Below are 23,492 nucleotides of genomic sequence, written 5' to 3' on the forward strand. Positions count from 1 at the left end.
CAGCTGAGCATGGCCTTTATCTCACTTGTGCAAGGCCTTGTTTGGTGCGGTGGGGTGCCATATATCAGGTACAGCATGCCGGCTTGTGATTTAGCACCAATGCCAGAGGTCCATATGCCTGTTCTGTTCCTTTTTGTTTTACTTTCGTAGCAGACGGTGGGATTAACAGGATTCAACCTGATCATAAGTGATCTGGAATCAGGAGTGAGCAGTGAAGTGGCCAAGCTCACGGATGACACCAAATTATTTAGGGTGGTTAAAAAGGGATTGTGAAGCGCTCCAAAAGGATCTCTCCGAACTGGGAGAATGGCCATCTAAATGGCAAATGCAGTTTGATGTAAGCAAGTGTAAAGTGAAGCACATTGGGGCAACAAATCCCAACTTCAGGTATAGCCTGATGGGATCTGAGCTAGCGGTGACCGATCAAGAAAGAGTTCTTGGGGTTGTTGTGGACAGCTCGAGGAAGATGTCAACCCAGTGTGCGGCTGCTATAAAGAAGGCAAACTCCATGTTAGGCATAGTTACAGGAGGAATTGAGAATAAAACTGCCAATATCATACTGCCCCTGCACAAATCTATGGTGCGGCCATGCTTGGAATACTGTGTACAGTTCTCGTCACCGTACCTCAAAAAATATAGTGTAGAGCTGGAAAAGCGCAACTGGAATGATCAAGGGGCTGGAGCCTCTCCCCAATGAGAGAAGATTACAACAGCTGGGATTGTTGAGCTTGGAAAAAAGGAGGGTGAGGGGAGACATGAGAGGGGTGTACAAAACGAAGCATGGTGTGGAGAATGTGGATAGGGAGACATTTTTCTCCCTCTCTCAAAATACTAGAACCCGGGATCATCCTATGAAGCTGACTGGTGAGAGATTCAGGACAGATAAAAGGAAGGGCTTCTTCACACAGCACCTAGTTAAACTATAGAATCCGCTACCACAGGATGTAGCGATGGCCACCACTTTGGATGGCTTTCAAAGGGGGTTGGACAAATTCCTGGAGGAAAAGCCTATCAATGGCTACTAGTTCTGATGGCTATGTGCTCCCTCCACTACCAGAAGCAGTGAGCCTATGTGCATCAGTTGCTGGGCAACATGGGCGGGAGGATGGTGTTGAGCTCATGCCCTGCTTGTTGGTTCCCGGTTGACAGCTGGTTGGCCACTGTGTGAACAGAATGCTGGACTAGATGGACCCTGGGTCTGATCCAGCAGGGCTGTTCTTATGTTCTTATTAGATGGCTGGGATTCTTCTGTCAGTTCTTAAAGGAGCCCCTGAAAGGGAGCGGCAGCTGTGGTTCTCCAGACTGCCATGGTTGCAAGGCTAGGAAGGATTGGGGCCAGGTCTATTCTAGCACTGAGAGAACCAGGCTGGCTGCCAATCCTGTCTTGCAACAGCCCGGAACATTAAGGAGCTCTGGACAGACAATGTGTGTGTGTTTCTTCACCCACTTCCAATGTATTCTGCGTCAGTGGAGACAAAGCTGTACTACGAGGTGTATAAAGCAAGGAGGCTGGGTGTGCTTCTAGACCAGACTTTTATTGTGTAATCACCCTGCCTCATTCATGAAATTTTATGGGATGTCCAGATGTTATTCCATTTGTAAGCCTCCCATATTTTTCCACCACTGCTCCTCTCTTCTTTCCACAAAAGGAGGGCAAGATGGAATAACTGCCCAGGGTCTTTTCATTGGTAGTGCCACGAGCCACTCACCTTTAGAAGCGCTGCAGGACTCTCATGTGGGTGCAGCTGTGCTCTGCGTACACAGGATCACATTGCCTGCCTCTTCCTTAGATGTGCAGGGCATTTGATGTGCACACACTCTGTAAAGCAGGGGTGGTGAAGTATATTCCTGCAGCGGAGGAGCACGTCCTTGGGTGGGTTGCTCCTCCCACTGCTCCGATAGGTAGGGATATGCAAATTAGGCTTGAACTGCACTCCCAAGTGGGCGGGGGGAGCAGCCTACATCCGGTCTCATTCCTGCATAAACTATCACGACACTGGAGATAGCTCAGCAACACCCCTTCAGATCTTTCAATTTTTCTCGTATTTCTCCTTAAGTCTTTCTTTCCCAGCGGCTTTCCCTTATTTCTCTTCCTTTTCTTGTGAAAGCAATTTGTTGGGGGACCACAAGCTGGTGGTGGGCAGAGCCAGAAGTGAGAATGGGCACCTCTTTTCTCTAAGCCAATCCATTCTCTCTCTCTCTCTCTCTCTCTCTCTCTCTTCTGCCACCACCCTCTTTTCTCTTGCTCTCTATCCTTCCTCCCTCTTCTTCCATGCCCGGAAGGCTATGTGGCTAGAGACAGATTGCTTTTGCCAGGCGCCTGAACTGATCACACTTGCAGAATGGAAGGGCACTTCATTGCTCTGTCTATTGCAGTTCCCCCCCCCATCCTCATCTGAGTCTGAATAGATCATTTGCAGAGGACTTCTCCACCACCCTTCATTGCTCCTGTTTGTTTTCCCTCCCCCCTCCTCTCCCCCTCCCCTCCCGCATGAGATTAAGCTGAGGCCTACAGGTTGCCCATCCCTGCTTTAAAGAATGGGAAGCTCATTGTATTGGAATCCCCCCAAATGGCTTCTATATATTTGACATCAAGCTTTATATATTTAATCACTTCAGTACTGCCCTCTAATATCAGTTTCCGGGACTGTTTACAAATCAGATGAAAAAAGGATGTAGTGATACAAAATAAAAACAATAAAAGCATTAAAAATACAAATTGAAGTATTTTTAAAAGACATTATTATTATTATTATTAATAATACTCAATAATAATTGCATTTCTGTACTGCCCTATAGCTGAAGCTCTGTGGGTGGTTTACAGAAATTAAAACATTAAATACAGTATGCAAAGTTTAAAAGCCATTTACGTAGACGCACACAGACAATATAGACAAACACCATATAACTAAAAACAACTTTGAACTGTCAGTAATAACTAAGGACATTTCCAGGACCGATTAAAACTCATCACGTGCTGCCAAATGCCTGGGAAAAGAGATAGGTCTTAACCTGGCGCCAAAAAGATAACAAAGTTGGTGCTAGGCAGACCTCATCGGGGAGCTTGTTCCACAGATGGGGGGGGCACCACTGAGAAGGCCCTCACCTCATTGGAAGTTCTTCACTTGCTCTAGTTGACATTGTTATTCATTTTAGCTGTGCCTTTAGATTTCAATAGCTTTGAGTTGAGTGGTGTGTGTGTATCTGGCCACTTTGGGATGTGCTCATCTCGTTCTGCTTGCAGGTCTGTCAGCCTTAAAAAGGAAGAAAAAGCAGACAAAAAGGACGATCCCAAGCAGTTGGAAGAGAAAGATGGGGCAGAAGAAAAAGGGGGAAAAGAAACAGAGGAACACAAGATGGGATCCTCGGGCCGTTCACGATCGGTTAAATCTGGTAAATAAAGCAGCAGTTTGGGTTTTTTTTAGTAAGGCCTTGCTGTGAGCTTGATGAGGTTTAGAAATGTGTGGGAGGTTTAGAAATCATAGTGTGATATAGAGGCTTTCCAAATAATCTCATGCCTGCCTTGGAAAAATTATAGGTGGAGGATTTCCACCTCTGTGTTGCTGGAGAGCTCTCATCAACCAATCCAAGGCTTTTGGTAGAGGAGGGATGGGGTCAGGTCAGTCCTGGTAGTTTAATAAAAACATTTGTGAGCATGCATGGTGCAACAGTAGTTCCCACATTACTGTGTGCAGTGAGAGAGCTGTTGCTGTGCCATTAAACCCTTGAAAAGCTCCTGGGAAGTCAAAGCCTCTTAGAGGAGGCTGCCTGCTACATCTCTGCATGATATACTACTCTGGCCTTCCCTCCTTCCTATCAGCCTGTCGCATCTCTGCATCCAATATGATTGGGGTGTGATGCCTTGATGCTGTTTTTGGCTCTGGCTGAAGACCTTTTTTTATTCACCCAGGCCTTTCACTGTTTTACTATGACTTAATCTGAACTGCTAATTGCTTTATCTGCTGTCTCTATTGGAAGGAAAGGGTTTTTTATGCTGTGCTTTTTATTTGAATTATTTTCTATTTTTAACATGTTATTTATGTGTAAGCCGCCCTGAGAATATCCGTTGTTGGGCAGCCATGCAAATGTAATACATAAAAAAAGGATCGTTTAGTCCTGATGCAGTGGAGTGGCCTGCCCTTGGGAGGCGCTACTTGCTGTGTCTCCACATGAGTCACTGCTCTAGATTTGCTTCCATCCAGTCAAGAGGCAGGTGTAGAACAGTGATGCATGCAGAGACACGTTACGGAACCACATCTGAGGGCAGGTAAACTTTTATTCATTAAAGTAAGCTTTTCAGGAATGGCATTGAAGAGTGTCCATAGTCGTCGTCATTGTCATTATTATTATTATTATTATTGGCATTTTTACCCCATTCTTCAGACGAAAAAGGCTCCCAGAGTGGCTTACAAAGATGAATATTAAGACAGGCCCTGCCCTCAGGCTTACAATCTAAAAGACACAACAAAAAAGGAAAAGGGATTGTGAATGAGGAGGGGAAGGAAAGCAAATACATCACTGACAGATGCATTCGACTAGGTTGGCCTCCCCCTTGCCATAATGCTCTTTCTTGGAGACAGGGAGTGCAGCCTGCCAGTGGCCCTTGGTTCTCCAGCCGATGGATGAGGCCAGAGTCTGCAGTCCGAGGGAACTGTCAGTTAGAGCTGCGTGTTCTTTCTAGCAGGGAGGGGTGGAGTGAGCTCCCTGCAGCTCTTCCCTCTCAGGATGATGGATAGGACCAGGTTGGTCTCCCCCTTTTGATGATGTACTTCCTGGGAGGCAGGAGGTGTGGCCTCCCAGTGGCCCTTGGTTCCCCAATTTTAAAAGTGCTGGTGCTATTGGAGCTTTGGGAAACTGTCCTCCACGCGTGAGTGTGTCAGAGGAATCCTCTCAATATGTATTTTTCCCTGCTAGGAACAATCACTTTGTCTCCAGCCTATGTCAAGTACAAGATAGAGAAAGGCATGTCCATCCCCTGTTTTGGCTCTCAACTTTAGTCAGAGCATTGTATTAGGGTTGCTAAACTTGCTGGTGCTGCATCCACGTTGTTGTCTGTCTCAGATATTTAAAGGAATTTGAAAAGTTGATTGATCATTTGTATTTTAAGAGACATCTGCCTGATTTCTGCAGTTCTTGAGAATCAGAATACCTAATAAGTCACTGTTTTGTGTCGACACAGCAAGCCAAGGAACTGAGCGGACGGTAGTCATGGATAAGTCCAAAGGAGAGCCCGTTATTAGTGTGAAAACCACAACCACGTCAAAAGAGAGAGTAAGTCTTCCATTTTACTTTCGGTCCCTGAAAGTCAGTGGGACAAAAAGCAGGGAAGGGCCACATCGTTCAGCATTCTTGTGGCTCCAATAAATTAGCACACACATCTTTCCTATATGTGAGCAGAAGTCACATGACTCAGCAACACTTGTGTATTGGCATGGAATCACAGGAGAAAAGTGGGTGGGCTCTGGCCAGCCTGGGGTGGTGTGCCTTCTGGCTGAGGAACTCCTGCTTGGCTAGCAGAGGAGTGGGTCTAGAGATTAACATTTCAGGATATATGCATTAACATCCTGCTTCTATAGCTGGACCTGCGGCCCTCCAGATGCTGGACTACAATGCCAATCATCCCTGCCCACATTGGCTGGGGCAGATGGGAGTCGGAGTCCAATAGCATCTGGAGAGCCACCCCCAGTTCTAAGGTTTTATGATGATCGGCGCCTCTCTGTTTTCACATACGGGGCTAGATGGACTGTTGACCCCACCTGATAGGTCTGGTCTTCCATTCTCAAATGCCACTTGAGGCGGTGATGTGTAGCCCTCCCTTGAATGTTAGGATGGGTTGCTCCAACACCTCTGGGGGAGGGGGAGGCAACAGTGGGCGTAATTCTTGTGCTCATCCTTACAGCTCGAGGATAGGCGCTGGAGTCTAGTCTTTTGTTTCACAATTTCCAATCTATGCTATCCCCCCCCCCCTTTTCAGAGCACAAAGAGCCAAGAGCGCAAGTCAGAGAGCAAAGAGAAACAAGATATTCTGTCTTTTGATAAAATCAAAGAGCAGCGGGAACGGGAGCGGCAGAGGCAGCGAGAGCGAGAAATCCGAGAGACAGAACGGCGAAGGTGGGTTGAAATGCACCCCCCACCCCCGGCTCCTCCTACAGAGTTTGTTTTTCCAAAAATGGCAGACAATCATGAGCAGAAAACATGTCTTCCCTGTCGACATAAGCAGGTGTTTCTAATAGCTTCCATCCTTAAAATGCAGATCTCTTCTGTTTTATCTGTTACTAAGAGCTGCAGTTCTTGTGCTAGGTCTGTGTGATTGAAGAAGGCCCTTGGAAGTACCGCCCTTGGGCTGTGTAACATTAGGAAAGGTGCACCATCAGTTCTCTTGCTCGGGCTTTTGAAAAGCCTAATCAGTTATGTTCCTTGAAGAATGTAGAGGCTCCGTATAGAATCACAAATCTAGGAAGAACCCAGTGGGTTACCTTGCTCAACCTGCCTTGAAAGCAGGATATTTGGCACAGCAAATGGTTAACTCCCTCTTCCAGGGCCAGTCAGAGCAAATATGTATCTACCTGGAAGGGGAGGTACCCCTCTCATTCGTGGCTCTGCCTTTCACGAGAAGTGCAGGCTTGATCAGCAACTCCCAAGTTTAAACTTGGGAACAGTGAACGTTTCTGTCTTTTTCTGCCCCCTCAGTTGTCTAGATAAGGCAGTAGGGATTTTTGTTTATTCCTTTGGCTGTTGATGTTGTTGTTCAAAGAATTTATAAGATGCACATTTTCAAGGACCTCTTAAAGGCCAAGTGTATCATAAGTGCCACCACTCAGAAAGCCCTGTATCTTCCCAGAGGGCACACACATGGCTGGAATCATACAGGTGAAGGCAGACCTTAAGGTAACCTGGCCCCAAACTGCTTAGGGCTTAACTCAAACCGTTTAGGGTTAAGGTTAACATCAGCACGTTGAATTGTTCCCTTAATACCAGAAGTAAATTGGGGAAGTTATAAATGTACCAACTACAGGGATTCCACCTGGCCTGGTCAGTAACTTGTTTTGTTGAAGAACCATTTTAAAAAGGAATTGGTGCAGAGCTGAACCTCAGCCTTCACAGCAATCTGCAGGCAAGGCCCAGCACTGCAGCTGTTGCTCCCTCCACGTCTCTGGATTGAAAATTGGGTAGTGGGAAGTCTTCAGTCCTCAGGAACTGCATGGGGCCTGAGGCCGCCGGTTATTGAGCCCCACATTGGTGGTTCAGAGACACTGTTCCTGACTGGTGTTAATACCAAGGGTGTTATTTCAGGTGGCACTGCAACTTCTACACCACTATGCTGGCTGGGGGAGTTGGACTGCACCTCCCAGCATCCCCTAGGCAGCCATGCTGTACACGCTTACTTTGGAGTAAGCCCCAAAGAACACAGTGGGGATTTCAGAGTTAATATTAATTGCATTTCTATACTGCCCCATGGCTGAAGCTCTCCGGGAGGTTCACAAATATTAAATATGCTTACGATTTAATTGTAGCTATTGTGTAAAAAAAATGAAAGTGGAAAACTTCAGTGGATCCCATTGTCCTTCAGCCTGCCTCTGGTGTACCACCAGTGTTCTGAACAGAAGCAGGCATTAAAATGACCAAAGAGCCCCTCTGTTGGCCTGCTGCATTTCTTCCGAGGGGACGTGGGTGTCATTTCAGGAGATGTGCTTGTGTCTACAGACCTGTGGGCGATGTTGGCGTGGTGACACAGGGCATAATCTTCAGCGTAGCTCCACAGCTGCCACATTGTGGCGAGGGCACAATCAAAGAGAGATGTCGTGTCTGGGAGTGGGCAAACTCTAGCTCTTAGAGCCTGAAGAACTCCCTTCCTCCCTCTCCGTGACAGAAGCTGTGGGCAAATACATTTTATTCCGCCTTGGTTGTCACGCACAGAGTTCCAGCTGGATGCAGTACTGAGCTGCTCTTCCCCCCTACCCCCTTTGCCATTTGAAATATTCCTGCATTTGCGCAGCAGCCCAGAGATCATTATCCTGTGATGACTTTGTGCTCCGTTGTCATTATCTGTTATGCCGTTGTCACTTGCATTGGCATCCGTGCTATCTGCTCGGTTTTAATGGGGATTGTTCAGCTTCAGCATGAAGTCTCCTGCATATTTCCCCACCGCCAACCCCATTGTTCCAAGTACTTATTTTAAAGGTCCCCTTATTATGTAAGAGCGCAGTGCGTTTGCCTCTTAACCAGTTGCGCATAGCCTGGTTTGTGAAGCTCTTTTGTGTTCTACTGATTAAATGTTGCCAGCATACCTTTTTGTCTCTTCTGACAAGTAATTATTACATTCTCCTCTGTAAAATTCTCCCTCTCTTTCCACACCCTCTTCACTACCCATATATTTACTACTGCATATGTCTCTATCATGGCCCTTCCCCGCCCGCTCCATTTATTTTTCTCAGTCAAGCCTTGCAAGTTCTGGGCTGGAGTTTCTAGGGCGTGAATGATCTCGCGTTTTCTCTTGGTTTCTTTGAAGGTAGCAGCTTTCTGACTTTCTGCCTTCAGGGAACACTCTCCACCCTGGCTCGCTTGCCAAAGTGTCCTCTTTTTGCTACGAATGCTGTTGCAGAGCATTCTGGGTAGCGTTTTGTGGTGTGCCATCAGCTACCACAGGGTGTGGGCCAAGCCCATTGGGCATTCCCATGTGCTTGCTGGGCCCCCTCTGAAGCGAGATACTATGCTTATTGGGTCTTCTTCGTTTTTTTCCCTAATGTAACGTTCCACTGGCCAAAGCCAGGGGAGGTAATGGGTGGGTGTGGAGGGCAGAGCCAGTTTCTTTTCTGTGGTCCCTGACCCGGCATTATATGTGGCCCTTGGGGCGAAAAAGGTTGCCTGCCCTCGAACGTGGACTGCACATTGCATGGGAAGTTCAGTGGCAGGCAGACATGTTTATCTCTCAGGGGAGCTTGACTGTCCTTTCTGATCCTCTCATTAGAGATTCTAACTGGATTTCAAGGAAGCTCAGGGTTCACCAGAAACCCTCCTTCTAAGGCATTGGGAGCTGCCAGAATCAGGGTAGGGACATTTGTGGGGGTGTAGAAATGTATTCATTAGCTAATGACTGAAATCCCGTGCACCAGCCTTTCAACTACAATGGTCATGTTGGCTGGAGCTGATGGGAGTTGTAGTCCAAAACATCTGGAGGGCACCCAGGTAGGGAAGGCTGCTATACATGCTTATCTGGGTGTAACTGGTTAAGTGGTAAGACTCGGGTTACATGGGAGTAAGTCCCATTGAACTCATTGGGGCTTACTTCTGAGTAGGCATGAATAGGGTTCCACTGTATGTGATTAAGTTAATGACTGAGTTTGATATTTCTTTAGTCCCATAAACATCCTGGTGGGATCTCAAGATGACTTCATGTCCCCCTTTAATTTAAATCCGTGAGCAGTTTCAAAAATTGCCTCTAAATATCTGCATTGCTGCTAGGTTTACTCTGGTTGTATTTTTATGCTGTAGTTTTAATCTATTATGTTTTATATTGTATTTTCTGTTGTCTTTTGTGGGTTTAATTTTGTGAACTGCCCAGAGAGCGTCAGCTCTTGGGCAGTATAAAAATGAAATAAATAAATAAATAAATAAATAAATAGCCCACTTCATATTTCTGGTGAATATGATCAAGTTCTGGAATAATGAATCATTCAGCTAAGAGCCCCGACCCCCCAACTTTGGAAATAGTTTAGATGCTGTTTGTTAACTTTCGATAGACTAAGAACAGTATGGATCTAAATAATAATAATTATTTGGTTATATCATGATGTTGCTTGGTTTTTATCTCTTTTCCTATACTCCTACTTTTTATTCAGCTGTTGTTTTTTGTACTCTTGAATATTATTATTTTCCTGATTTATTGTGTCTTAATGATCTTTCACTTGTGTGATGAATGCACAATAAAAAGACTAAAAGGCAAAATAGTGGGAAAGGTGGGGGCCATAAAAATAAGAGAAATGATAGTGCAGATTTGCTATTTTGCAGAATTTGTATGGGCTGCAGAATTTGGATTACATGGGACATGGTATCTTTTTATATATATTACAAGGGTGTTGTCATTACTACTAATTTTATTTGTATACCGCCTAATAGCTGAAGCTCTCTGGGCAGTTCACAGCAATTCACAAAATCCCAAACCACAGATACAAGATAGTAAAATACAGCATAAAATTTCAATATAAAAATTCAAAACAATTTAAACAGCTGAAAACAATTTCAATAAAATACTAGACCTGTTAAAGACAGCTGACATAAATGCCCCATCATGTGCCATGAAATGCCTGGGAGTATAGGACAGTTTTAACCTGGTGCTGAAAAGACGACAGTGTTGGCCCCAGGTGGGCTTCAGTAGGGAGATCATTCCAAACAGTCAGGCGACCACCACTGAGAAGGCCCTCTCCCTTGTTGCTACCTTCTGAGCCTCTCTTGGAGTTGGAGGAAGGCCTCAGATGTTGATGGTAGGGTCCGGAGGCACTCCATCAGGTTTTGCGGTCCCAAGCCATTTAAAGTTTTATAGATTAAAACCAGCACCTTGAATCGGGCTTGGAAACATACAGGCAGCCCATACAAGTGGGACAGAATCAGCATTACATGCTCCGACCTTCTGGTCCCAGTTATTAATCTGGCTGCCACATTTTGCACAAGCTGCAGCTTCTGAACAGTCTTCAGAGTAGACTTGTCCCTGATACAATCCAGCTGATTGTTCATGAATACGTATTGAAATGCTCCCTAAGCGTCATCTTTATTCAGTCTTCCTGGTCTGGCTGGGTGACTCGTTCTCCTGAAAAGCTGCATCTCCTTTGAATGCAGGGAGCGTGAGCGGCGTGAAAGGGAGCAGCGCATCCAGGCCGCCCAAGAGTGGGATGTGAGGCAGAGGCTCCAGCGGGAGCGGGAGCGGCTCCACTTCCAAAGGCAACGGCTGGAGCGGGAGCGGCTGGAGCGGGAGCGGCTGGAGCGGGAGCGGTTGCACATCGAGCAAGAGAGGAGGCGGGAGCAGGAGCGCATCCAGCGGGAGCGGGAAGAGCTGCGGCGACAGCAAGAACAGCTGCGCTATGAGCAGGAACGCCGCTCCACACTGCGGCGGCCGTACGACCCCGACGGGAGGTGAGAGAGTTGGGCTGTGGCCCAGGGAGTCTGAGCAGGACTCAAATTCTTTGGCACTACTAGTTGCAACATAGAAGTTAGATATAGTTAACGTCTAGGTTGAAATAAGCCTCTGCGACTGGTGCGTGCATGTGTGTGTGTCTTTCTCTCAGCATACCATTGCTGAAATCTTAACTTGCCCCTTCTTGAAGGGTCCTTGCAACTCCTCTCCTTAGCGTTGTGTCTCCACGGGACTTTTATCCATCATTGGGAACACTCGCACAGAGCATCTCTTCCACCCACGTGAGCCAGAATCTAGCACAGACATGAGGTATCTGAAGCAGCCATTATTTACTGAAAGAGACAGTACCTGAAGAGGATGTTCTTTTGTATGATTGTGACAACGAGATCGATATATTGAGAGAGCCAGCGTCATGTAGTGGCAAAACTAAGAGCTTGGGAGATCCGGGTTCTAGTCCCACTCGGCCATGGAAGCTCACTAGGTGACTTTGGGCCAGTCACAGACTGTCAGCCCAACCCACCTCACAGGGTTGTTGTTGTGAGGATAAAATGGAGAGGAGGAGGATAATGTAAGCCACCTTGGGTTCCTTGCAAGAGGAAAAAAGGCAGGGTATAAATGCAATAAAATAAATAAATAAATAAATGCTAAATACTGAAGGAATCCTCAGACACCAACATTAAGAGGATGATGTGTTCAGATCATGGGACACAGCTGTTCTAAGCAAATTAATATGGGCGCTATGGGTAAAATGGGGTATGTAACAAAAATTGTTTTGAGAATGTGTGGGGACCATACAGTATCGGAATGTAAAATAACATACAGTCTTGGGTAATCCATTCTCCTCTTGTAAGAGTCTCCTTTCATCCCCTGCTCTTTATATTGAGGCTTTAAAATGCGGAGTTTCAATACGTTTTTAACAATAAAAGTTTTAAACAAAACCAAGTCAGCAGTTACCAGTCAAATATCCAGAGAGTTATCAAATATGCTCCCCTTGCAGGCGTGATGATTCGTACTGGCCAGAGGTGAAGCGGATGGCCATGGAGGACAGATACCACTCTGACTTCAGTCGACAAGATCGCTTCCACAGTTTTGACCACAGAGATCGTAGTCGATACCTGGACCATGCAGTGGACAGGTAGCAATGTCTTCCCTTCTGTCTCCTGCTTCGTTGGAAACTGAGGAAACCCTTGGCCTTGCAGTCTGGGAATGATGGGACCTGTAGTCCAGAACATCTGGAGAGCACCATGTTCAGGAAGGCTTCTCCAGTGGGCATTTTTTTCAGTGCCATGGGCGGTTTGGATCAGAACAGCCCCCGTTGGACCCGCTAATGTTCTTATTGTTGGGTAACCTTGTCCAAGCCCTTTAGGGAAGGGACCGCATCACTCAGTGGTAGAGTGGGTGCTTTTTATGCAGAAGGTTCCAGATTAAATTCCTAGTATCTCCAGTTACAAGGGTCAAGTAGCAGGTGATGGGGAAAACCCTTCTCTGCCAGAGACGCTGGAGAGCTGCTGCCAGTCAGAGTGGGGAATATTGGGCCAGATAGATCAAGAGTCTGGCCTGGATCAGGCCAGTTTCCTCTGTTCCTAGAACTGATGGGAAGCTTCTCTTTTTTGACCTTGGCTGCAAAGCTGTTGGGTTCTTGCCTTACTGCGATTACAGCTTTCGGTGTACTCCCCAAACGTGTGAAAGTGGTATTTGGGTGTTGTGAAAGCAGAGAACCAGGAATGGCTTAGTTTCTTGTTGTGTAGCGTGCAGAACTATCAGTCACCATGTTCCTGGGAGATTGAATGAAGCTTTTGTGGCACATGTCGGCTTAGCCTTCCAATCAGTCCACAAGAATTGCCACGTCAGTCTGTCCCAGCACTGATAAGCCAGATCTCCAGAAAGCTGCCAGGGTGGTAGTAACAATTTTCCTGTTGATTTATCCCCAGCTAACAAGACCTACAGCAGCACAACTTGTTTCCAAGGCTTCCCCACCTATGTGCATTAATGTTGAATTCCTTCCCTTCCTTTCCCCCACAGGAGAGACAGTTCAAGGACGGTGCCAGATCGAGATGGACAGGTATGCACATATTAAGCAGTGTCATTGTCTGAAATGTCTTTACCATCCCCAGAAGGCTCCGACAGTGACCTATGGCAGCCTTTTCCAACCTGGCCCCCACCAGATGTGTTGGACTGCAACTCCCAGAATTCCCAGTGGCCACCCTGGCTGGGAATTATGGGAGTTGCAGTCCAGCAAATCCGGAGCGCACCAGGTTGGCTCTGGTTTACGACCTTATGATCTAGTCTGGGAGTTCCCAGAGTGTGTATATCAGGCTGGGCATGGCTGCAGCAGGCCCAGAGCACATGGCAATAGAGGGAGCAGCCTGCTTCCTCTCTGCACGATTCTTGCTGTAATGTTGGATCCTTCCACGCACTCATGATAGGGAGGGCCAATTCTGCCACATTTTTGCATTGCGTGTGATTGGAGCATTTCAGCCCCTCGATGTAGCAGGGTTACATCGGATAATTGACTTATGCAGAAATAGAAGTGTGGTGGCAGTGTCCTCTGAAGGCAGATAGTTCTGAGCACACTCTGAAAATCCAGTCAGGAATACAAGTGAAGTGTAGCCTCTGAATTTAACCGAGGGGTAAAAAAGCGTGCCTTGGCTAGCAGAAGTTTGAAGACCGCTGACCCTGGGTGAAGCAGGCAATGTGAATTCTTTGTCTTCCTCCAGCCTTCCTCTTGGAAGGAGAAACAGATAGCAAATAAAATGAAGTGACCACCCTGTGACTTGTGCTGGCTTGTGAGATTCATCATATGAGGGCCATTCAGAGGTCATTATTTTCCTGGGGATTGCTAACTCTTGGGGCTTGCTGCACAGGGGTGGCTTAAGTAGGGCCATTTTGAAGTCATCTTTGGCAAGGCATGCTCCCCTCATGTTGGCTCTACCACACCCAAAAGGTCTTGAAGTTGGACCTCAAGACATCATAAACCCGAGATCCATAAAAGAAAGCTGTGTGCATAGCTAAAGACTGGCTTCCTCTCGCTTCTCTTCAGTAGTTCCCACTGCTGAAGAGACCGGCCTTTTTCTTTCTCTGGTTTCACTGGTTTCTCTGGTTTCAAAGGCTCTTGCTTTTATGCATAAAATTAGATTTTTTAAAAATACGTTTACTTTGCTTTTCCCACTAAAAAGCTGCTCAAAGCATTGTGTAATAACGTTAAAAACCAAGACTGACCATAATTAAAGGCAATGATAACATAAGAGTAAAAAAAAAAAAAAATCCAAACCCATGGAAGCAAAGAGTAGCAGAAGATCGTACGTATCAATTTACAAAGATGAGCAAAGTCAGGGCAACAGTAATAGCTCACACCTTGGACAAGCAGAAGCCCAACACCCCTTACTTGATTCCCAGCTGCAGAGTTCATATTCACCCTTTTCACATGCTTGTACGTCGCTTGGCAATCGTAGCATTGGCTCGGGTGTGTGAACAAGCCATTGCAGGTCAGACCATGAAATTAGGTATTTCCGCACCCCAAGTCAAGTTCAATTTTATTTCTGTACCCACCCTCAGTTACTGCCCTCCAAAGTGGGTTCACCACAGATGTAGGCACAACAATATAATAACTCGTTACAAGAATGAACAAATGGGGAGCTTTTCAGCAGTTGGTTCGCATGATCTGCTGCATGTTGTCAGGCACGGAGAAAATGTAAAGGAGGCTGGAGAAATGCCTGTTGTGGACATTTCAAGGTTGGGCTGGCACGTCCATTTGGCACCACCAGTTTCCAAGACGTGGACCCCCTTCAGGCATGTAATCTGTCTTTGCAGCCAGGTGGCGAACTACACCTTTTCCAGCTAGAGTAGTGGCCAGAGCAGTGGCAGTCTGTAGGTTGGATCAGGCCACCCATGTCGGTACAGCCCTGCTTCAGCTTTTAAGGCTAACCCTTTGCATTGCAAAGCTTCATCCTTACTTTGCGGAGCCTTCCGTTTCAGCACTATCCTGACGAACGGCATGGGGGGCCCGATCGCCACTCGCGGGACAGCTGGGCGAGTTACGGTTCCGAGAGGAGGCTGAGCAAGGGGCGTGGGTTGCCGCCCCAGACCCGGTGAGTGTACGTCAAAGAAAACAGTTGTGTGCTGTGTGTGGCGGCACTTTCCAGAGTGGGAAGTAGCTAGGTCCTCCTGGGATCCCTGGGCATTGCAGAATGCGGCACTGGCCCTGTTGTTGAGCCCCTTGACAAACCAGAGAGTCTGAACGGTTTGCTAAAGGTGGAGAAATCAGGTCTAAGGATGGCCTGATGGCCAGCCTGAAGCTCACAACCATCCTTGCTTCATTAGAAGGATTTTTACCACCGGCCTTCAGCCCCCCCCCCCCGTTCCCGTTCCACAGCATTTTAAAAAGATCAGCCACTAGACAGTTTTCGCTCTTGGGCTTGCCATCTGAAAGACACAACACAAAAGCAAAAGGCTTTGGGAAAGAGAAAGGGGAAAAAGCAAGCTCGGGCACTAGTCCTCAGTTAACAGTTCCTATAATGACCAGCAGAGAGGAGCCAGAAGTTGCTGGTTTCTCCACAGAGCCGAGGCAGCGGCCCTGTTTCCCTTCTCTCCCTTTGCTGCAGCCTGATGGAATGGTTGCTACCAGGTTGATGGTGGGAGGAGCCCAGTGCACGTGGCTTCTCAGCAGACTTGATGGCAGACCTGTTTCCCTTAACTCAATCTGCTAGAGCCAATCTGTAATAGCTGCTGCTGGGTAACAGCTGTCTGTATAGACCCCTTTCTCCATGAATTTCCCTAATCCTCCAAGACAGTGACCATCATGATGTCTTGTGACAGTGAGTTCCATAAATTTCAATTACTTGCGTGAAGAAATATTTCCTTCTGTCCTGAATCTGTTTTGCATTGCACAGTTTTTCCCCGTGTGCCATATATACACACATCCACACATGCATACACGCCTCTTTCCTTTCTGTGTGTACAGTTCTGGCATTGAAGTAACTCAGTTTCGAGAGAGGGAGGTAGAATCATGGGATAGTAGGGTTGGAAGGGGCCTATAAGTCCATCGAGTCCAACCCCCTGCTCAATGCAGGAATCTTAAGTCAATGATGGAATCATAGAATAGGAGGGTTGGAAGGGGCCTATAAGACCATCGAGTCCAACTCCCTGCTCAATGCAGGAATCCAGGTCAGAGCATCCCAGAGCTGTCCAGCCTCACCTTGAATGCCTCCATGTGGGAGAGCCCACCACCTCCCCAGGTAATGGGTTCCATTGTCGTATTGCTCTAACAGTCAGGAAGTTTTTCCTGATGTTCCGCCGGAATCTGGCTTCCTGTCACTTGAGCCCATGATTCCGTGTCCTGCGTTCTGGGACGATCAAGAACAGATCCTGGCCTTCCCCTCTGTGACAGCTTTTCAAGTCTTTGAAGAGCCTATCCTGTCTCCCTTCAGTCTTCTCAAGGCTTAAAAGTGCCCAGTTCTTTCCGTCTGTCCTCATAGGGCTCCTCGTAGGGTTTTGTTTCCAGAATTTGATCAAGAAATGTTTCACCCTCCCCATTGTTGCCTTCTAGACACTGCGGTGCTCCCCACTCTGTCTAGTAGGAGACAGAGTCTTTTGCAGAGAGATTTGGCTGGGTTGACCTAGGAGCCCCGTCCCTGTTCCAACACCCATTGTTAGGAGAGCCATTGTTTCCTCTGCTTGTGGATTTTTGCCCCAGGAGAGGCAGCCTTAGTGCAGGATCCACTTTCAGTATGAATCATATTACATATTTAGGGGAAGGGCTATAGCTCAGGGGTAGAACAGCTTTGCATGCAGACGGTCCCAGGTTCAATCCCTCACATCTTATCTCCCTTTGGGGTTTTCTCTTCTCCATCCAGTGATGAGCATGACTGGGGAGATCGCAGCCGCAAACTTGAGGGCCATCAAGATCGCTCATGGCCAAGCAGCTTGGATGGAGGCATTATGGGACGGGACCATGAAAGATGGCAAGGTAGGAGCCTGGCTTCTCTTCGCAAGCACGTTTCGGGACATTCCTGCTGTCCGACTCCTAAACATTTTTGGTAAACTCGGGTGGGGCCTTGCATTTCAGAGCCAATTGCCCCTCAGGTTCTGATGGCAAAAGTTAGGGTAGTGGCTTGGTAGCTTTCCTTTCTGTAAAGGACTCCTGCCCCCGACTCCTCTTGCCATGGCGTCAGGACTGTGGTAGGGGTGTCTGTTGCTGGGAAATCTGTTTCTTCTTTGGCTCAGTGGAGTTCCATGGTGTGTATGATTTGCTTTGCATCTGTGAGCTGAGCTGTGGGCTGTTCCTCAAACTCTGGGAACTTTTTATGCATTTTGTGGGGAAGGTTCTTCAGTTTGCTCAAATTTTGAAAATTTCAGCCAAATCAATGCAAATTACACAAATTCAGCTGTATTTTGTGCAAATTCGGTGGTGTTTTGTACACATTGCAGAACCTTCTCCTCGAAATGTGCAAAATTCCCAGAAAAGCCCCAGCGGGAACTGAAATGAAGTCGGGGGTGGGGGGGAGAAAATTCATCAAACGCCACCCCCCAGATGGATTTCTCCAGCATCCCTAGTCTGTGGACCAAGAAGTCCCAAGTTATAATGAGCCTCAGTCATCAGCCTCGCAGCTAACCTGATCCATGGCAATACAGTACTATTCTTAGTACTGTACTTCAGTGTGAATCATATTTAAGCATTTAGGGAAAGGGACCACAGATTTGTGGTAAAACACTGGGCTTCACACACACAAGGTTCTAAATCCAACCAGAGGCATCTCTAGTCAGAAAAGGATCTCTGGTAGCAGGTGATGGGAAAGACACCTCTCTTTGCCTCACTCAGAGTAGACAGTTCTAGGCATAGTGGACAAAAACATCTAAGTCTCCATAATGGCTGGTTCCCATGCGCTTTGAGAAAAAAGGAGGCTGACCACTGTGCCATATAGGGTTTTATGGGCTGAGCCCTGCATAAGACTAAAGACATTGTAGACCATCCTGGCTTCCCACTCCTACCATCTAAGGGTTTAAAAAGTACAAGAATCCCTTAGTGACTCGCTTTCCCCTTTCCTTTTCATTTGTTAGGTGGTGAGAGGAATGTTCCCAGCCAGACGGGGCCTAGTCATGGAATGAACAGAGGAGGAATATCAGGGTAAGAGTGACTTAAAGGATCCCACTGTGTCCATCCCCCCCCCCCCCCGCCCCGGTTCTCTCCACCAAGAAGTCAGTTTGAAGGGAACTTGGGTCGTGGTTGAAACTTTGCAACCTCGGGAGGAAAACCCGGCATGTTCAGAAGGAGCTGAAAAAAGGAGCACACAAACTATGCAGCATCTGGCCACATTCTGAATAGTTTGTTCCATGGTTTGTCTTTCTCTCCAGGCCCCCTTTTGGCACTCTCTGTGATTTTATCTTTGGGGCTCTGTGTGAGCTTTCTTCTTGCTTGTAGGCACTCCAGCCAGCCGTGGGTCTTGAACTGGTGGCTTGAGGGAAGCAAGGCAGGGATTCAGTCTCTGTGTTACCCCCACCCCGGCTCTGCTGGGGAAGCCTGTTTAAGCCAGGGTAGGTTAAATTGTATTCCCCTGAGCTCCCTGCAAAAAACTTTGGATGGCTCACTTTTCTTCCCTGCTGTCCATGCCTTGCCCTCTTTGACTGCACAGGAGCGAGATCTGACAACAGACTATTTCAGCCCCTTTCAAACAGTTGCCTGAGGCCATGAGAACAGCTTCCCTGTGGTGTGATCCCATGTTGCTGGTGTGTGTAAAAACTCCAACCACATGGGAGGGGGCAAGTATGTGGGTCTCCCCCGGTGAGCAGTACCCTTTTCCAGAGGGCAATTACCCATCGTTGCTCCTGAAAAGCAGGCTGTCAGTAATCTTGCTTTAGTGTCCTTGATTGTGTATCAAGAGAGCCAAAGCGAAATGCTTTCATTTCACAATTCCCCTTAGCAAAGTAGGTTGTTGTTTTTTGCTGTGAAAGCCGTGGAGGTGTGTTGTGTAATTAGAGGTTTTGGATCATGCTCCTGGGCATTATAAAGGCAACGTCCAGTTGCAAACAGATACATTTTAATTGTTCTTGTGGACAAATTGTGTGCATCCTTGCTCAAGAAATACTCAAATCAGAAAGCTGGGAACTAAATGGAGTGATTGAATTTAAGCCCTTTTCTTTTTGATTTTAAATCGATCCACTCTTGGGCAAATGCAGCCCGCCCACAAAACGAGAGAGGCCTCTGACCAAGAAAATGCAGGATGTTGCAGGACCTCAGCAGAACGTCATCTTTTGACTTCCCTCCGTAGGCCTGGAGGGTTCATGCAAGGTGGAGCCCAGAACCCAGCCGCACAAGGAGCCGGTCTGCAGAGCGGCTTTGCAAGCCAGGATAGAACGGACCGACCCAGTGACCCTCGTTTCACTCGGCGCTATTGAAGACTCTTTACTTTTTCATGCCGTGTGGCAGCAGCATTGAATTTCATTCCCTGGTCATCGCCTTGGACATTTGTCACTGAAACAGAAAACCACAGCACCCTCTCATTGCTTGCATATGATGTGAACTCAAGTGTGTGTGTTTTTACCCTCCCCCCTGCCCCAGCATGTTCTTATCTGGACAGTACTCAGTTGTTTCGGAGGAAACATTCCATTTACCATAAACAATAAAGCTGTATTGTATCACGCTTCTGTTGGTGACATCTCTGATGCTGATTGGCCGAGCTGCTGTGATGGCTCAGAAGGCTCAGAGAATTTAGAAGATCTTGCAGTCCATCTTCCATGAGGGAAGGGAAAGAAATCAGTTTGGCTGGGGTTAAAAACTTGCACAGCATGGCCGAGGACTATGAAAAGGTATCAGGTATTAAATGGGAGCTCAGAGGCTGAAGGGGAGGATGTAGAGTAGACAGTCTGTGAGAGAGAAGAACTTGACAGAAAGAAGGGTAGGTAGAGAATGGAGCTTGAAAAGAAGGGCAGAGGAGGTAGGGTGTTGAGGCAACAGAAGGCCCTGAAAACTGCCCTGGTTAGGATCAGGAGAGGCTGTATATCCTGCAAGGAGGCAATCAGGAGTGCCAGGGAGGAGTGTTGAGGGACAGGATGGCTAAAAAGTCAGATGTAGCCTGAATAGGAGGAACTTGAGGAAATAAAAAGTGGTGGAGAAGCCAAGGGGAAACTGTAGGAAAGCTGTCTCATGCCAGATGAAACTGTTCGTCCGTCGATCCTAGGATTGTCTCAAGACTGGCTGTGCCTTTCCAGGGTCCTTGGTAGAGATGACTCTCACCTGCTCCTTGGTTCTTTTAAGTGGAAATGCCCTGGGTGGGCCTGGGACCAGGAGGTCTGGCAAAATACACCCACGCAGATACACCCGGACCATGCCACCATCTTGAGCATTTCATTTGTCCTGAAAATCTGTACTTTGCTAAGTAGTCCATACTGTGCTGAAGCTTTTTAGAATAAATGAAATATAAAATCATCGGGGGTGGAGGATGCAAAAACATAAGCCAGCAACAGCAGGACTCCTGGAAGGAAAGACGATTGGTGGCTGCTAGTCCTGAGGGCCATGTGCTACTTCCAGTACCAGAGGCAGTGAGCCTATATACACCCGTTGCTGGGGAGCAGGGGTGGGAGGGTGCTGTTGCATTCGTGTCCTGCTTGTGGGTTCCTGGTTGACAGCTGGTTGGCCACTGAACAGAATGCTGGACTAGACAGACCCTTGGTCTGATCCAGCGGGGCTGTTATGTTCTTACGAAACTGTTCCACCAAATGCGAAGTGCTGTTTTTAACTAGTTTATTTTTTCAAGGCGGGGAGGTGGCCAGGTGGTCACTCCTGGGAAGGGAATACCTGAGGCAGGGTGCCACAGACCTCCCATCACCCAAAGCTCATTGGCAGTTTTGGGGGCATGAGGGAGAACGCATGGAAGGAGGGGATCTGAGGTACCTCTGGCTTGAACCCATTGGGACTTTTCAAGTCCAGCACCTTGAATTAGACCTTGAAGAAAAAGGGCAATTTTATTTCTTATATTTGTATATTTCTTTTCAGCCAAAGGTATCACAGGGTTCATAGTATAGCAAAATAAACTCAAATCATAAAACCAGCCATAAAGTGTCAGTTAAAATAGATTAAGGGAGAAACTTCAAAAAGCCCGCGAGCATTAAAAAAAAACCAACCACCTAGCGCCGAGGTGATTCTCTCTCAAGGAGGGAGCTCTGTAAGTGGGGTTCCACCACCAGAAAAGCCGCCTTCTCCAGTCACTGCCTGGCTTACCAATGTTGGGGGCACACCAGTGACCTCAACAAGTACGGGGAAGTTGATGTGGGATTAAATGCTCTCTCTGGCTAACCCTGGAAAGATGTTTATCCCCTGGGTTCTGAACACTCTTCAGTCAGGACACTGTCCCCCAGGAAACCTTGATCAAGAGGTCCCCAGGCTTCCCCCCCCTTCTTGTTCTAATGTATGATACTAAATGCTGAATGTGCAATGGGTTTACGTGAACAATCTGGATTGATGTCAAGATCTTAATTTTTCAGGAAGTCTAGAAGAACGTGCTGGAGTTTGGTTGTCAAATGCCTTCTGCAGGATTACTCTTTTTTTTTTTAATTGTATGCTTCCATGTTCCAACTTGAAGAATTCTGTTCGTTTATGAACCACATTCAGTAAGGGTCACTCCGTGTCAGAGCTAGGCTTTTTCCTCCTCCCTTAGAATCCTGGGATTTTCTAGGTATAGGAAAAATCCTTGTGAAGTAGAACTGTGCTATCAAGATTTCTTGAAACAGTTTTCAATTCAGCTCAGGGAGGGAATTGTATGTGCAGTTGTCAGAACGAAGCGAAAGAGGGACTGTAGCTTTTGTGTGTGTGTGATCTGTATGCAAAGAGCCATCCCAGGTTCCACCCCCAGGGTCTCCAGGTAAAAGGAACTTGGTAGCAGACCTGGGAAATACTTCTTCCAGTGGCCCTGCCATTTTGAATAATAGTGGTCTAAATGGAGCAATAATCTGACCTAGTATAATGTAGCTTATATGGATAGAAGCGTAGCTCCATGGTAGAGCTCCTGGTTTGCATGCAGAAGGTTCCATGTTCAAGCTCCAGTTTTTAAAAGGATCAGGAGTTGGGAAAAGAACCCCCTCTGCCTGAAATGACCATGGAGGGTTGCCAGACGATAGTGGTTAAGGCTGACAAATAATCCGACCCTGAGCCGGCCCTGCCGTTAGGTAGAATGAGGTGACAGATTTGGGGTTATATTACTATTACTATGTTCCCATGAAAGGACAGCAAATGGTTATTTAACTTGTTGTACCTTTACAGCCAGGAAAGGAGAGGTGGAACTTTTGGGATTTTCTGTCTCCAGTTCCAAAAAAATTTGGCTGGCCTTGGGCACCACGCATTGGGGATGTAAGGATTTTGTTAAATCCATGCTGTCTGTGTTTTGCAGATTATCACGTGTCTTTCATTCTGTCGTCCGCTTGTTGATCAAATCACATTTTTTTATGGGTGTATGAGAATAGCTCCATTAGCGCAAGTGCAAATTTGCACAAGCCCCCCCCCCCCCCCAGTAAAAGGAAAAAAGGTCCATGAGTCATAGAATCATAGAATAGTAGGGTTGGAAGGGGCCTACAAGGCCATCGAGTCCAACCCCCTGCTCAATGCAGGAATCCAAGTCAGAGCATCCCTGACAGGTGGCTGTCCTGCCTCGTCTTGAACACCTCCAGTGTGGGAGAGCCCACCACCTCCCCAGGTAATTGGTTCCATTGCCGTATTGCTCTGACACTCAGGAAGTTTTTCCTGATGTTCAGCTGGAATCTGGCTTCCTGTAACTTGAGCCCATTATTCCGTGTCCTGCACTCTGGGATGATCGAGAAGAGATCCTGGCCTTCTTCTCTGTGACAACCTTTCAAGTACTTGAAGAGCGCTATCATATCTCCCCTCAGTCTTCTCTTCTCAAGGCTAAACATGCCCAGTTCTTTCAGTCTCTCTTCATAGGGCTTTGTTTCCAGTCCCCTGATCATCTTTGTTGCCCTCCTTTGAACCCTCTCCAGCTTGTCTGCATCCTTCTTAAAGTGTGGTGCCCAGAACTGGACACAGTACTCCAGATGAGGCCTAACCAGTGCTGAGTAGAGGGGAACTAGTACTTCCCGGGATTTGGAAGCGATGCTTCTATGAATGCAGCCCAAAATAGCATTTGCCTTTTTTGCAGCCACATCACATTGTTGGCTCATATTCAGCTTGTGATCGACGACAATTCCAAGATCCTTCTCGCTCGTAGTGTGGTTGAGCCACGTATCCCCCATCTTGTAACTGTGCATTTGGTTTCTTTTTCCTAGGTGCAGAACTTGGCATTTGTCCCTATTAAATGCCATTCTGTTGTTTTCTGCCCAGCACTCCAGTCTATCCAGATCACTTTGAATTTTGTTTCTGTCT

General features: G+C 47.1%; 1 protein-coding gene across 10 annotated transcripts in view; it reads left to right on the forward strand.

The window, feature by feature from the left end:
- Window positions 1-23,492, forward strand: part of LOC146333492 (scaffold attachment factor B2-like) — a 67,300-nt gene that overhangs the window by 16,884 nt on the left and 26,924 nt on the right. For 5 of the 10 annotated variants that reach the window (XR_014786477.1, XM_084825750.1, XM_084825751.1 and 2 more), the window contains 9 exons: window positions 3,245-3,393; window positions 5,180-5,271; window positions 5,975-6,111; window positions 10,834-11,127; window positions 12,126-12,263; window positions 13,151-13,190; window positions 15,104-15,216; window positions 16,981-17,093; window positions 18,185-18,251. Coding sequence is in view for 9 of the 10 variants with exons in the window: in XM_084825750.1 (XP_084681876.1) it covers window positions 3,245-3,393; window positions 5,180-5,271; window positions 5,975-6,111; window positions 10,834-11,127; window positions 12,126-12,263; window positions 13,151-13,190; window positions 15,104-15,216; window positions 16,981-17,093; window positions 18,185-18,251 (1,143 nt within the window). In the remaining variant the exon portion in view is untranslated. Of the gene's footprint in view, window positions 1-3,244; window positions 3,394-5,179; window positions 5,272-5,974; window positions 6,112-10,833; window positions 11,128-12,125; window positions 12,264-13,150; window positions 13,191-15,103; window positions 15,217-16,980; window positions 17,094-18,184; window positions 18,252-19,300; window positions 22,747-23,492 lie in introns of those variants that run through there. The other 5 variants (XM_084825759.1, XM_084825753.1, XM_084825756.1 and 2 more) reach the window with 2 other exon arrangements.

The sequence above is a fragment of the Heloderma suspectum genome, chromosome Z, assembly GCF_057233095.1.
Source record: "Heloderma suspectum isolate Gila_16-S chromosome Z, 16-S_ref, whole genome shotgun sequence".
Classification (NCBI taxonomy): Eukaryota; Metazoa; Chordata; class Lepidosauria; order Squamata; family Helodermatidae; genus Heloderma; species Heloderma suspectum.